The following is a 14,171-nucleotide window of genomic DNA, read 5'->3' as shown; positions in this document are numbered from 1 at the left end:
GTTATGCATGTGTTATTATGCAGAAGTTTTGTCTCAAACTAAACAGCAGACTGCTGATTAAACACGACGCATTGGAGAAACGCTTCACTGCAATTGTAAAATACAATTATAAACAGTGGACATTTGCATTCTGTCATTGTTCTCATTTGCTCTGTTTAAAAAAACATGGGAAACCTTCCCTCAGATGCTATAACACTGTTGGGATCAGTGTTTTGGATGTTAAATGAATTCTTGAAGTTAATTTGGCATTCTGTATAATTCTCCTTTTCACTCCACCTGCAACAACCCATTCTACTTTGATTTCCTGTGTTTCCTGACTTCTGCTGATGCACAAACAGAGTCCTATAGGAAGATCTACAGAGAAAACAACAGGTGCTGCTTTCAATCAAAGATGGGCAAAGCTATTGTAGCTAGCCAACTGCTTTGTGTATGATCTGTGTATGATCACTGTGGTGCGTTGCATTCTGTTCAAGTGAGGCTGCTGTCAGTGGGGACAACTGTTCCGTTTCTCTTTTACAATGTACAGTCTCCCTGTATGACTTAACCCTAGTGGATAGTGACAGATTGACACTCTGAGAGACTGTTTTCTGACTGTGTTTCTTTTAGCTTGCTGCCTTCAATCAATCTATGTTGAAAACGTGAAACAGTGTTATCATATTATTACAATGCAGTATGGAGGGAATAAGGACAATAAACAGAACATAAAATCACTCAAAATCAATCAAAATTGTTCATTCAGTAGCCTATGGTTTTGAGAATCCATTTAGTCAAGAACTGGCTTTGTTCAGGTGTATTTGTCTTAGGATTATTCTACAAACATGTTTTGTTGAAAAACAACTGTGTACACAAAATAGTCTGAAAATGAAAATAAACCAAAAAAACCCAACCTTAACAGGCCTGTATAGTACAGTACATGTATAGTACAAGTAAAGACTTTCATCAGAAGAATTTTGTGTTTGTGTCTACCTGGCCATGGACTGCAGATGTAAACAACAGTTAAATCTGGTACAATATATTTCTTTGTATGAGTTTAACACTTTTTACATGGTCCCATGGACAAAACAAAGTCTTATATTAAACCAAACATTTTTGAAAATATGTTAAATGCTTTATTTCTGAAAGTGAGATGAGTAAAGCAATATTTATCTTTCAGTCAGTGTCCACTAGACTGTATACCTAATGGACATAGCTACCGTCATGTCACCCACTGGTTTGGGGACTCCAATTTTAAAGACTTGAGTCCTTCATTTTTTTTGGTGCCAGAAGTGACTGTATTTGGATGAGAGGCTGTAGCCGTGGAGGAGCGAGGGGTGGCTCTGACTCCAGCAATGTCTCACAGACAGCCTTTCCCTCGAGGGGCCCCACCCTTAAATATGCATAACTTTGGGCCTTGATAAAATGTTCAGTTGTCATGAAAGTTAAAATTAGTCATAGAGGCCAAAAAGGTTTTTTTTGTACCATCCTGTAAACATGTTTATTTCTGTTATAAAGTTGGGCATCTTAACATTGGGGTCTATGAGGACTGACTCTTTTTTGGAGCCAGCCTCAAGTGGCCATTAAAGGAACTGCAGTTTTTGGCACTTCCGCATTGGCTTCATTTTTCAGCATTGGAGGTTGCCTCTTGGGTTAGCCTAGCTTAACTTAAAGACTGGAGGCAGGGGGAAGCAGATTCCCTGGCTGAGACTAAAACTTGGACAGTACTGCCCCCGCGCCTTTCTTGAATTTGTGTCTGGGTGGGAGGGGAGATTAAGGGGGCTGGGGATGCCTGGATGCTTTGGGCATTCAGCCAAGGGGGCACTTTGATCAAGAAGACAGGTGCCATGGATAGGCAGTTAATGCTAGTCGTGGCCATCCCAAACTGATTGTGGCCAAGAGCAGGTGGCAAAAAGCTTGCTGGTGTGTGAAGACATTACTCTGAAACACTTGAAGGGTCGCAAGTGTAGATCTGTGCTCTTTGGAGGCTGAGTGAAAGAAGGAGATTAACAGCAGGTGCACTGGTGCTTTATAGTGTTTAGTTGCTAACTCGTAATTGGATGTTGAGTGCAAAGATCTGTCTTAGGGTGCCAAGGCAGAGCTTCAGTGGGGTAAACTAATGTGAGTGAAGGCTGGTGCAAGGCAAAGCACGTACCACATAGAGTGATATCGATCTTCTTATCTCACTTAATATAAATAAAGCAAACAAGCATATGTCACAAAAATTATGTGTATCCAGTGTGTAAACTGCAGTGATATTATGGCATGCTTAACTTCTAAACGTTTACCTTGGGGTATGGGTATTGCTTTCCTTTGGGGTATGCCATGCCTGTAAAGCGAGGTAAAGCCATGTTTGGCACCAGACTGTCATTAAGGACCAGGAAAGCCAACCTCTCTCCATCAGGTGACCACCAGTGTGCCACATGTGTCTGAAGGATCTCCTCTGTTTGGAACAAGACACAGGATGAGATTTGTTCTTTTACCAAAATGAATCTAGCACTTTAAGTATCAAACAGCACAATTTTTACTATCTTCTAACACAATGTAATACAACATATCATCTGCCCCAAGGCACTTAAAACTAGCTTGAAAGAGCTGTATGTGACGTTCAGAGCATCTGATTCAGAGACAGGTTAGTCTGCACATGGTCCTCAACACGAAGGTGGCTGAACTGGCAGCTACTGTAGCAGCTACTGGTGCTAAAGGGGAACTTCAGTATTTCTCATCCTGGACTCTATTTTACCATGTTTTTGTGTCTGAGTAACTTGTGGGAACAACAGGTTTTGAAACCGGTCCAGTATTGAGCCGTAATGTTGCAGCTTGCAGTGGCCAAATGGACTACAATGTAACCACTTGCCACAGGTGTGCCCTGTCAATTCACCATCATTAAAAGGAGAAGTCTTGTTCTGAAATCTCTTTTATACATGATTGAAATCAGCTAAATATTCAGCCATGACTCTGAAATTTCTATTAGATAATAGTAAGCAACACACTCTTCACTCAAACAAACTCTTTCCAGCACTCTCTCCAACTGCCACTCGATTTTCACCATTTTTACTCTGCAACCAGTCACTTCCTGTAAGATGTCAGAAAGTTAGCGAGACCTGGACACAAAACATAATGGAACAAGTGATAGATAGACTTTGAAAAATGTTTAATTTCTCTGCAGGGTCCTTTCTGTAAGGTTTTAAGACACTCATAATAACAATCTGAGCCTGTCAGTGGCAAAATCAAGCAATTCTAATGGACTTCAATTGAAGGGGTGTACCTGCCACAAGTGGTTACACTGTAGCCTGTTTCACAGCTGCTGGCTCTAACACATTAACTTCATACTGCACAAAAATTGTTGTTACCATGAATCACTTAGACATGGGAAAATAGGGTCTAGGTTAAAAAATACTGGAGTTTAACTCAATTAAGGGTGCTAAAACAGCAACAGTGCTGACTTAGCTAACATTGTTATTCATTGCTGTATGAGCACAGTGCAGAGCAGTGGTTAGCTGACCAGTGGGATACACACACAGGAACTCATATGCACTAACATGCCACTGTCTACCACAACACTGGACAGAAAAGCTCAGATTAGAACACACACACACACACACACACACACACACACACACACACACAGTGTGACTAAATTCTCTGCTTAGGACTCCATCACTCAAATGGAGTGAATGCAAATAGGCCTGGTTTTTTGATGCTATATTAATGCTCTGAATGTAACACACAGCTCCTTTAACTATGTGTATTTACATTACATGGTTGTACCACGTGGTTGGGTTTAGGCAAAAACAGCACATGGTTGGGTTTGGGAAAAAAGAACAGGGTTTGGCTTTACAATCTTACAGGAAGTGACGCCCGGCCTCCCAGGAGAAAGTCAGTGGTTGTTGGACTCATCCACCACCATTCCGCCTGCCTACTCTAACTTCTGCCCCCTTAACTTTTGCTCTTTTCCCGCTGCGTTTCCCCCTGACGCCGCTGGGCGCCGTTAAACAATAATGGTGGCCAGCTGCGTATCATGCTAACGTGAAAGCATGGCTTTTTACATCGGTGTCTAACATCAGCAGTCACTGACCAAGCGGTGGTTTCTGACTACTACAGCGTAGGGGTGGGAATCTCCAGGTGACTCATGATTGAATTCGATTACAATTCAGAGAGTAATGATTTGATAATGAAACGATTATCGATTCATCACAATGCATCAAAATGTTTGGTTTCAACACAATTTATTTCTCTCTTCCTTTTAAAATATAGCTTACTGTATTTCTGATGATCTAGAATTAAATAAACCGTTTATTTTGCTTGCATGCAGTGTGGCTCTTGTCCAGGTCCCTTTCGCCTTCAAGCTACCTCACCTTTGAACCAGGGGGTGCTAGTTGGATTGTATCCATCTGCAGATGTGCACGCATGTCCATTGTGGGGTATACATATGGGATATACACATGCCTGCATAGGGTCCAGTGTTTGCACAGCCTATTGTAATATTCCCCTGAAACAGTATGCAGTTCACATACTATTCAATAATATTTCGCCCGCATCTTTTTTATTTTAAAAAGTTAACTGCATGGATGAATGCATGAATTTAAACCTGCACCTTATAGTCTTCTGTATGTATAAGAATAACATGAGGGGGAGGTGGAGTGCTCCGCCACAGCCTCTGTGTTGTTATTTACGTTATGCCAGCAGAGGAGCTGCAAGCACCCTCTCTCTTGGTTAGTTCGGTTGAAAGCCACAACACAGGGCAGGCCAGGCACGGAGTTATTTTGTTCTCCATGAAGGTGTTATAATTTGGTTAATGCTGAAGCGTGTGTTGGTTGCTGCTCGCAGTTCCTCTCATTAATGTTAGTCACTGGGTGCTGGCTTATGTAAGTATTTACAATATACTTCATGTTCGCCTCACAAATGAAATTATTTAGATGTTGAATTAAAACAAGCTTGCAACTGCTGTCTTTTGCAAAGATAAAGTGAAGTTTAGCTCGTCAGCACTAGAGACTGTCCGGGTGCTACATTGACGCAGTTGAGCTCCGCCTCTTTTGTTCCACCAACATCATATCATGAACAAACATTTTCATAATCGGTTATTGACGTTTGTGAATTGATGCCGGATCATTCCATCCGCATCGCGATGCATCTAAGAATAGATTTTCCCCCATCCCTACTTCAGAGTGACACTGGGTTAGTTTTTACAGCAAAGAAAGTGCCATGAAAAGAGGCTGTTTATTACAGAGACATCACTGCTTTTCCAGCAAAGATTGTGCCCACAAAACCTGATGTTTTAAGCCAAAACATGATCCTTTCCTTACCATAACCAAATGTTGTTTTGTTGTTGTTGTTGTTGTTTTGCTTAAAACCAATCTCCTGCTAACCACAGCATCATTGAAACATAAAGGTTTAACATATCCGCTACACAATAACGTGCAAATGTAATGTACCCATGGCTTGCAGAAACAGACAAAGCCATTTTCAGCTGATGATACTGATCTGTGTCCCTTTGGTAATAATATTGGTTATGATTTATTTCACATTGATTTTAAGTGACAATAAATGTTTAAATTTATTCTGAAATTTAATAGAAAGTGTAGTCTCATGTAGTCCTAAACAATTACGTCATACACAAACACATGATTTAAACAGACAGAACCAAACACACTGAAGGGAATAAAAACATCTAATACGACAAAAGAGGTATTAAATAAAGTTCTAATTTTGGGTTTAACCATCACTAATTGCTACATTATTACACTTCACATATATCATTAAGAATAAAGAGGGGAAAACGACAAAACAACAGAGCAGTTATTGCAGTCTCTTGCCCTTTTTTTTTTTTTTTTTTTTTTTTTTTACAAGATTTACATAATCATCTTTTCTCCTGAGAGATTGGCCAACGTAGCTAAGTGCATGCAGTCTGTGTTTACCTAAGGCACATAAAACGACAGAGATATCTGCACTAGAACAAACATTATGAATATTTAATGACTGCCTTTTATTAGGTAATGTTTCTCAACACAGGCATTTGCAGTTTAATGAGACAGTCTGCCAACGCTGTGAAAATTAAGTAAGATAGTATCATCTGTACCGTCGCAATGTTTAAAAGCCACTGTGGCAATGCAGCTTTTCAACATGTCATTATGTGACACAGTTCCTGTTTGGAGAAACCGTGCCAGAGAATCTCAGTGACAAACAGCTACCAGGAAAACATCTTATCTGCACACTTTGACTAGTTTTACCCTTAGACTGAAAAAAACAAGCTGATATGTACCTTCATAGAGCCAGTCAGCGATCCCATTGAAGATGATCCCTTCTTTCCCTGAGGATGTTAGCCTAAGGGAGTTACTCTTGACATCTGATTGGTAGTAGATGTTATTCTCAAATATGTAGATCTGTAGAGAGTAAGCACACAGTCACCACTTAAATGTTGCATTGTATGGTAAGGAATAGAGGTATGTTGCAAGACAGGAAGACTAGTGCATGGCTGCAACATTTTCAAGTATGTGCAAGATTTCAGGCTTCACAACTTCAGCACACATCCACTGGATTAACAATTGTTCTATGGAATTTACCCAGTATCTGCTCAAGCATCCAAACTATTATTTTAGGATTACAGATGCAAGGCAGTGCTGTTAAGGCATCAAGTGATTAACTCTAATGTACTGTAACATGTATTTGTGAAAGTAAACCTGTTACTCCTCATCCCAGTCACCGGGAGAAAATGTTGGCACTGTTTGTCTCTTCAAACCATTAATACATTACATGTGCATGTTTCATATGTATCATATCAATGTTTAAAAACTGACATAGTATATGAGCTGACTTTGTCCTTAGTAGGTGGAGGGGTTGGTAGATGATGTGACATCTAGGCAAGATGCCTGCTGAGCTACAGACCACTGTTTGAGACCAACAGTCATCACTGTATTTCCAATAACTTTATATGCAGAGAATGTGGATGGTTTTTAGCGACCCTGTTGATGTGTTTTCACCAGGGACAGTACCACAAAAAGTGATTGATTTTTTTAATGAGACATCACTGCATTTCCTGGATAGGGGAAGAGTGGAACCAAAAATGGGTATTTTAAGCCAAAACATGATATTTTCCTAACCATAACCAAGTGATTTTTGTGCCTAACTTAACCCCATGCAGGCTGTTCTTGTGCACTCTTTGTACATTTTCCTATTAAGTAATACAGCAAAATCTGTACATATCCTATATAATGATGAGCCAGTAATAATTGTATAACCTATGTATTTTGAAAAGCTGTAATCATGTGGTCCATGCACTGATGGGAGTAAAGAAGGAAGAGGGCCCAAGCAGTCCAGTGAGGTGGTAGGTTAGGGTGGTGGATGGGTCATAGAACATAGGACTTTTCCCAAGAGACCAGTGTTCAGAACTGTGTGAACTATGAGTCATTTTAAGGTACATTCTCACTTTGTTTCTTCTGCTAATCCTAACCACAGTCACTTTACCTGCCTATTTAGGCAGGTACCTGTTAGGTAAGGTCTCTCTCTATTGCATAACTGGCATAAAAGGACATAACGTCAGTCATGGGGCGCTAATTTGTAGTATATCATACAAAATATTGTTGTATTTTTGTAGGATGTTGTCCCAACTGTTGTATGAGGATACACTGTGTATAGCTCCAGCAAATGTGTTAAACTTAACTGTTTGTTATTTCATATAGAAAGAGAATGCTTTATTCCTTTGACCAACAGGGCTCTCATTTATTTTACTGGATTTAAGAACATGTGCATGCTTCCAGGGGCTGTCTGTCTCAACAAAAGGACTTTATTTACTCTATAAGTAAATTAAAGGACCACAAAGTTATCAGCTTATATTGTTATTTGTTTATTATCTGTGTTATTAAGCCTGTAGATGAAATTTAAATAAATAAATAAATATGAAATATAATAATAATAATAATAATAATAATATTGCTGAACTTAGCTGACAAATGTCACAAAATACAAATCCAACTTGTCAAACAAACATCTGTCAACATACACAGACCAAAGTCTGTCTAAGAAACATAATCTTTCATTTCCCTTCCCAAAAAAGTAGAAGTCTGTGGCCTTATGTGATCTTACGACCGGTATACACTGTGCAATTTTGGGCTGTCCCAAATGAAAGATGGCCATCGTGGGAGAAACGTGGTGATATCTTTGGTCGTGGCTCTAAAACGGTGGTCTTACGTCGCACTGTGAGACAGGTTCAAGGACGGCCGTTGTCAACGTCTTGCGACCAAAGATAACCTAAGATAAAATACTGACAGTGTCAGAAATTTAGGATGACTATCTCACAGTGTGACAGCTGCTACGACCTACGTCTACTAATCAACCAATAGAAATGCAGCACAAAATGACAAAATGGTCACTGCGAAACCCAAACAAATGATCGCTTGCCATGGACGTAAAACATACAAAAAGAAGTTTGTGGAACTCCCAGAAAGAGGAAAGTTTGGTGGAGCTGTAGCAACAGAAGCCTTGTTTATTTGATGTTTCCTCCAGCTGCTATCATGACTGAGAAAAAAGACGCTACATGGAAGGAAACTGCGGAGGAACTGCAACTTCCAGGTGAACAAGCTACCTATGGTGGCGCAGATAGATGACGTACGCTGATGCGGTGCACGCTGATGACGTTGCATACTGACGTAATTTGTAACCTGCGATTCAGTATTAAACAGCCATTGTACAATCTGCACACATCAAACTTGATGTCTTAACAAACTTTATTAGATCCACATCTCACAGTGTGTCATGCACTGGTCTTATAAGATAGCTAAAATCACACAGTGTATAGAGGGCATGGCATTAAAATTCATGAGCAAAGGCTCTCTCCGCGCACTGACACACCTCACAGTCAGCAGTGTCTTCTGCTGTCTGGCTGCAAGGCATCCAGATATCAGTCCAGAAGGCAGTGTTTGCATGTGCTAAAAGGTTCAGAGAAATGATTATCTAACAGCAGACTGCAGGAACAAAGTTCTGTTCTAAAATGGGAGGGCTCATTACTACAACTGTGGGGTGAGTATAATCAGCCATTTGAGGTTTTATTGCTGCGGGTTTGATTGAATTATAGAAGTGTTTTAGAGATCTGGGCCTGGGAAATGGGAAATTCAGATACGTTTTTTTTTTTCGTGTTTCCACCACAGAGACAGCTATTGAGATTTATTTCATTCCCTCTAGATGACATTGCTTTAAGTCAAAACAAACCAGATAACTTCAGAAAAAAAATGTAAATGGAAAGAGGTTTCTTTCCCGCTAAACACATAGTGTTCAAATATTAGAAGCCCTCTCATCACTCCAAATGTAGCATGATCTGAAAGCCCTGACCTTTACCTGCAAGGATAAAGCTGGCAAAGTGAGATTTTCAAAAAAAAAAAAAAAAAAGACGTGAAATACAAGAGGCCCTTCCTTTTAGGACAGCGCTCCTTTGACTTTGTGAGCATTAGTGCTGCATTTCGAAGCACTATCTAATTAGAGGTGGTGAAATTTAATATTTTGTGACTTAAATGTTTCACCTATTATTTTATTTTTTGTTGACTTTGCTGACAAGACAGCTGGCAAGCTGCTTTAACATGTGGAAACATGCCTACTGCCCAACTTCTAGTCTCCACTGGTTTTTTGGTTGCTCTGCAGTTTGCAACACCTGGTTTCGGGTGGGAACTAACATCAGCTAGCTAGCAACGGTGCTCATTCAGCGATTACAGCTGTTAATAGCGTTCTGGTGGCAGAACCCGTTGTTGCAGAAGCATTTTGCCCACCCTCTGGTTTCTCCCTAGGTCACCCCCATGAGTAATCAACTTCATTTTGAACAGCAAAAGCCTTTTAGCACTGTTCACAATGTTGGCAACGCTAGCTGTGCTGACACTGCTAACAGTGCTAGCAGAGCCAACAGTGATAATGAGTTTATGACTCAAAAATGAGCCGCTTACTCACCAGGGATAGCTAGGGGGAGACTGGAGTGTGAGTGCAATGTTTCCACAGCAACGCTGTTGGGTCAGGACTGCATTACAAGCAGTGATGGCCAAATGGCTCACCAGACCGTGGTGGTGCACAGTGCAGTAAACTGAAGAGTGGCAAAATGAACCTACAGACTGATGGGTGTAACAGTTAATTATTTTGGTGGTTAACCGACAGTTAACCCTAACAGCTACAAAACACCCACATTTGGAGCCTAAAAAGCCACTGGAAACACAGCAATGACTCACTAAATCAACACTGGTTTTGTTGTTTGTTTGTCTGCAGTGATCTGCAGCTTGGCAACTGTCTCATCTAGGTGTCACACCATTCACCATCCTTTGCCACCTCCCAATGTCAAAGTCAGCTCACGTAGCTCACGTCAGCTTCACTTCAGAAATGATGATGTGATACATGAAATGTACAAATGTAAAGTGTTGCAGTAATGGTTTGCAGAAACCTAAAATGCCAGCATTTGCTCCTGGAGACTGGGCTGCATATTAGCTCCAATTGATCTGGCATATTTTCACAGAATGAGGACTGTGGATTTTGTGTCTCATCTCTTAAACTGGAGTAACTCTAAGAATGGATCACTTCACTGTCAGTATGAAATTATCACAGCAATCAACTTATGTACTTTTAAAGCCCATTATAGTATTGTTTAAAGCTACATACATTTATTTATTTTTTTTTTAGATGAAAATGGATCAAATGATTTTGTACAATGTGAAAGGGGTCACTCATAGATGAACCCTTATCATGGGCACTGCAGCTCCCTACAGCTTTACAGAGTGTCTTAGCATCATTGAACTCATTGGCTTTACCATCTGATTCTGTTTCCGTTCAGTGTCAACACACTCATCAACCTTGTTTCCAAGAGCAGCAGGCAGCTTTTTTCAGTTTAAGAGCTGTGACACACTGACTGACACACTACCTGCCCAGCACCAAACAGCACATAGCCAAAGTCAGTGACTACCTGGTGAACACAGTGGAGCATTGTGGAGCCAGCTATTTTCCTCAGGAGCTGGTGGAGACCAAAAAAGAGCTAAAAATGAATACTGGCTCTACATTTGTTGAATGGACAGAAACATGGTGCAAAGTGAAAGCTAATGTTGCCCATCTGTTGGATGTGTAAATTAAGACTGTCCTTTACAGTCATATCCTGGATACATCTAATGAAGTTATATTGTTAAAAGTGTAAATAGGAGTTGCCAATTCCAAAATACTGATACTATAGAACATCTGTATAATACTGCTGCATTCACATGCTCCCATTTCCAGAGTTGGGGAAGTCATTCTTCCAACATTAGTGTGTTCATTAGCTTTTAAATCATAATGTGGAGGCAACATGGACAAAGAAGGTGTGTTGTATTTTATTGCTAAGAGCATCAAACTACCCAGTGAAGACTGATGTTGCTATACAAGTATAGCTTTATATTACAAATTAATTTTGTCCTAAACTTGATGCTGCACTAGTACATCTCCTAAAACCACTTCTAAAATATTGCTTTAAATATTGCTTTACCTTTTTTATCGGTATTAATGCTTATGCATATCTCTTCTAACTAATCTAGGATGCTTGACATGGACAGTTACATGGACGGTTAAAACCTAACACCATATTACAAATTACATGTCAAAAAAGTAATATGCAATATGTAAATTAATAAAAACTTCTGTAACATCAACCGGACATTTGGGCTACTTTTGTCAGCCATGTTTTGCAGAATACATCAACTTGTGTAACAACAGTTTTGCAAACTTTCTGATTTGTTGTTCCTACATGAGGGGCCTTCCATGTGTATTTCCTGGTGGGGAACTAATTTTTCTGACTATTCCAGGACCACATGAATGCAGGGTACCTCTAACTACATGTTACTGTAAATATAGGTGCATTAAAAAGATAAGAGTAGTTACTCATGACTGAAATTTTAATTTACATTAGAGCTTTATAATTTACATAAGACCAATAAATGTTTTTAAAATTCTTAGCTTCTGATTCCTGCACTTTGTGTGAAAAATGGTGCTCCTGCTCAGAGTCATAAATCAGTCAAGTTTGAGAATACAAACATAAAACACATATTTTTCATTTCAGTGTGATTTACACTCTTCAATATCTCTGACACCATTACCCCCATCACAATTAAACATCCATATATCTACTTAGAAGTCACAGAAAAGGTTTTCAAAGTAATCCAGTGACAGCGGTCTGTCTGTACATCCATGAGGTATTGCAAACAGGAACCGCTATTATCCAATTCGACATACTTTTAATGTGAAAAAAATTGCCAATCTGAACAAATATGGGCTATAGAAATAGGGCTCAGGTTGTAGCCTACAGCACTATTCACTAAATCCATGGCAACATTATTGATGGGTGCATTTGTCTCTATCTTATCTGGGACCCTCACTGTCAGACTATGAAAACCCCTGATATGCATTCACAAAAGACATTCAAATAGCATCTAATTAGAGAACGCGCGACTTGTTGCTATGTGTGTACAATGCATTGCTGAAGACTTGATGAACGAATGCCCCTAATTCATAATTATCCAAATGAGAACACACAAATTCCCAAAGAATTTCTATGAGGCTCACTTACAGACTTTCACAAAACACACACATTATGTCATTGTTTCCGAAGATGCACTTCTGTCTAATGATGCTGCATGCCACTCCAGAGCTAGAAAGCCTTCACATCTGTCTAGCTCTCACCTCCTTATCACCATAATGACTTCCTAATGGAGTTGTGTTTGATTTATGCTCAAATATTACACGCTGACATTTGCAAATATGGACAAAGCAGCTGTACTACGCTTTAGCCTTTTAGCTGTCAACGAAAAGCCTTCCCATCTGTCCGCTGTAGATAAATAAAAAAAGGTATGATGGGGAGAAAATTTGCATCTAATTAGGTTCCCTCGTAAATTGAACCTGAGTACATTATGAGCAAAGTGGGGAATTCTGAATTAGAAAACTAAAAGCACATTTCTTTGTGTGTCCTTGCTGTTCAAATACAAGAGTGGTAAAAGCAGAAACACTCACATCTCAGCCAGGCCTGGAGCTGAAGATAAAGTCTTATATACGCTATATACTCCACAATCACGGAGCCTTCAAAATACTGCGTTTCATTTTTCTGTAAAAATTCTGACGTCTGATGAAGACTGTTGGACTCAGCAGGAAATATGCTGGAGTTGTAAGCTACATTATAAACTCATGATTTTCTTTGCGAGCTAATTTAATTACATAATGAAAAGAAAGCAACCTTACATGTGCTTACTGCTGATTTTATGTGTTGTCATTACTTGGTTAGTAATTGCAGTCAAATGTCAATGAAAATGTGGTAACAATAACTCTTATGTATAAATGAAAATACACATGCTTTTATCTTAACTACTGTAAGCTTCAGCATGTTTGAGACACAAATAAGTAAATGTATAGAAAACAAAGTATGTGAGTTTAAACTAACTCTGAAATGCATTAAATCTAATGCAGGCAGAGGAAGGCGGTGCTGAAAGGCAGGGTGAGGCTGTGAATTGTTTTTGTTTGTGTTCTCACCAGTTGTTGGCCTTGCACTCCCCAGGCAGCGTACTGCAGGACTGAGTTCACCACCTCAGGGGGGTCCAGCTCCCAAACCTCCCTGAAAAACAGACAACAACCAATGTCACCACAAACATCTAGTGGTGCTCATGAGTGCAGGTAGGTGTGTTGTATCTTTATTTCATTGATACAGTAATGCATGTGATATTTATAGTTCATTAATGCAGTAATTCATATAGTTAAAAAAGTACAGTTAAAAAAGGGGTTAAAATATTACAAAGAAGTCTTTAATTTAATTTGGTGTTTTGAGTCAAAGATTATGAACAGTCACTCATACAGACCACAAGGTGGCAGTAGTGTTCTACACTAGAGTTACAAGTAGGAAAAAAGGGAAGTAAACAGAAGAGAAGAAGTTGTTAGCAGACACATCAGACATGTTATAGGAAACAATGAATGTTGAGCATGTTTCCCTGTTATGCTGCAGTTTGTTCAGTAAAATGTTGAACGAAGAACATGGGCGTCCGGTCATCTTTTTGTAGAAGTTACAGCTAAGTCTCCACAAGGTGCTGATGGTGCAGCAGCACCACCTATTGACAAGGGGTGTAACAATACAGTCTTTAAAGCCACAGTGTGTAGGAATTTCTCCCATCTAACGTTGATCATATATTGCATTCAAACGGATAGCGCACTCTAGCACCTCACTGTTTCAA

The 14,171-nt window shown here is 39.6% G+C and overlaps 1 protein-coding gene across 3 annotated transcripts in view; it reads right to left on the bottom strand.

Moving 5' to 3' along the window:
* LOC125899749 (inactive dipeptidyl peptidase 10-like) overlaps window positions 1-14,171 on the bottom strand; it is a 310,646-nt gene that overhangs the window by 35,458 nt on the left and 261,017 nt on the right. For all 3 annotated transcript variants that reach the window (XM_049594253.1, XM_049594254.1, XM_049594255.1), the window contains 3 exons: window positions 13,480-13,561; window positions 6,236-6,356; window positions 2,262-2,416 (listed from right to left, as the gene is read on the bottom strand). In XM_049594253.1, coding sequence (XP_049450210.1) covers window positions 2,262-2,416; window positions 6,236-6,356; window positions 13,480-13,561 — 358 coding nt within the window. The remainder of the gene's footprint in view (window positions 1-2,261; window positions 2,417-6,235; window positions 6,357-13,479; window positions 13,562-14,171) is intronic.

This window comes from Epinephelus fuscoguttatus, linkage group LG13 (genome assembly GCF_011397635.1).
Source record: "Epinephelus fuscoguttatus linkage group LG13, E.fuscoguttatus.final_Chr_v1".
Taxonomy (NCBI): domain Eukaryota; kingdom Metazoa; phylum Chordata; class Actinopteri; order Perciformes; family Serranidae; genus Epinephelus; species Epinephelus fuscoguttatus.
This window is presented reverse-complemented; position numbering and strand designations above follow the sequence as displayed.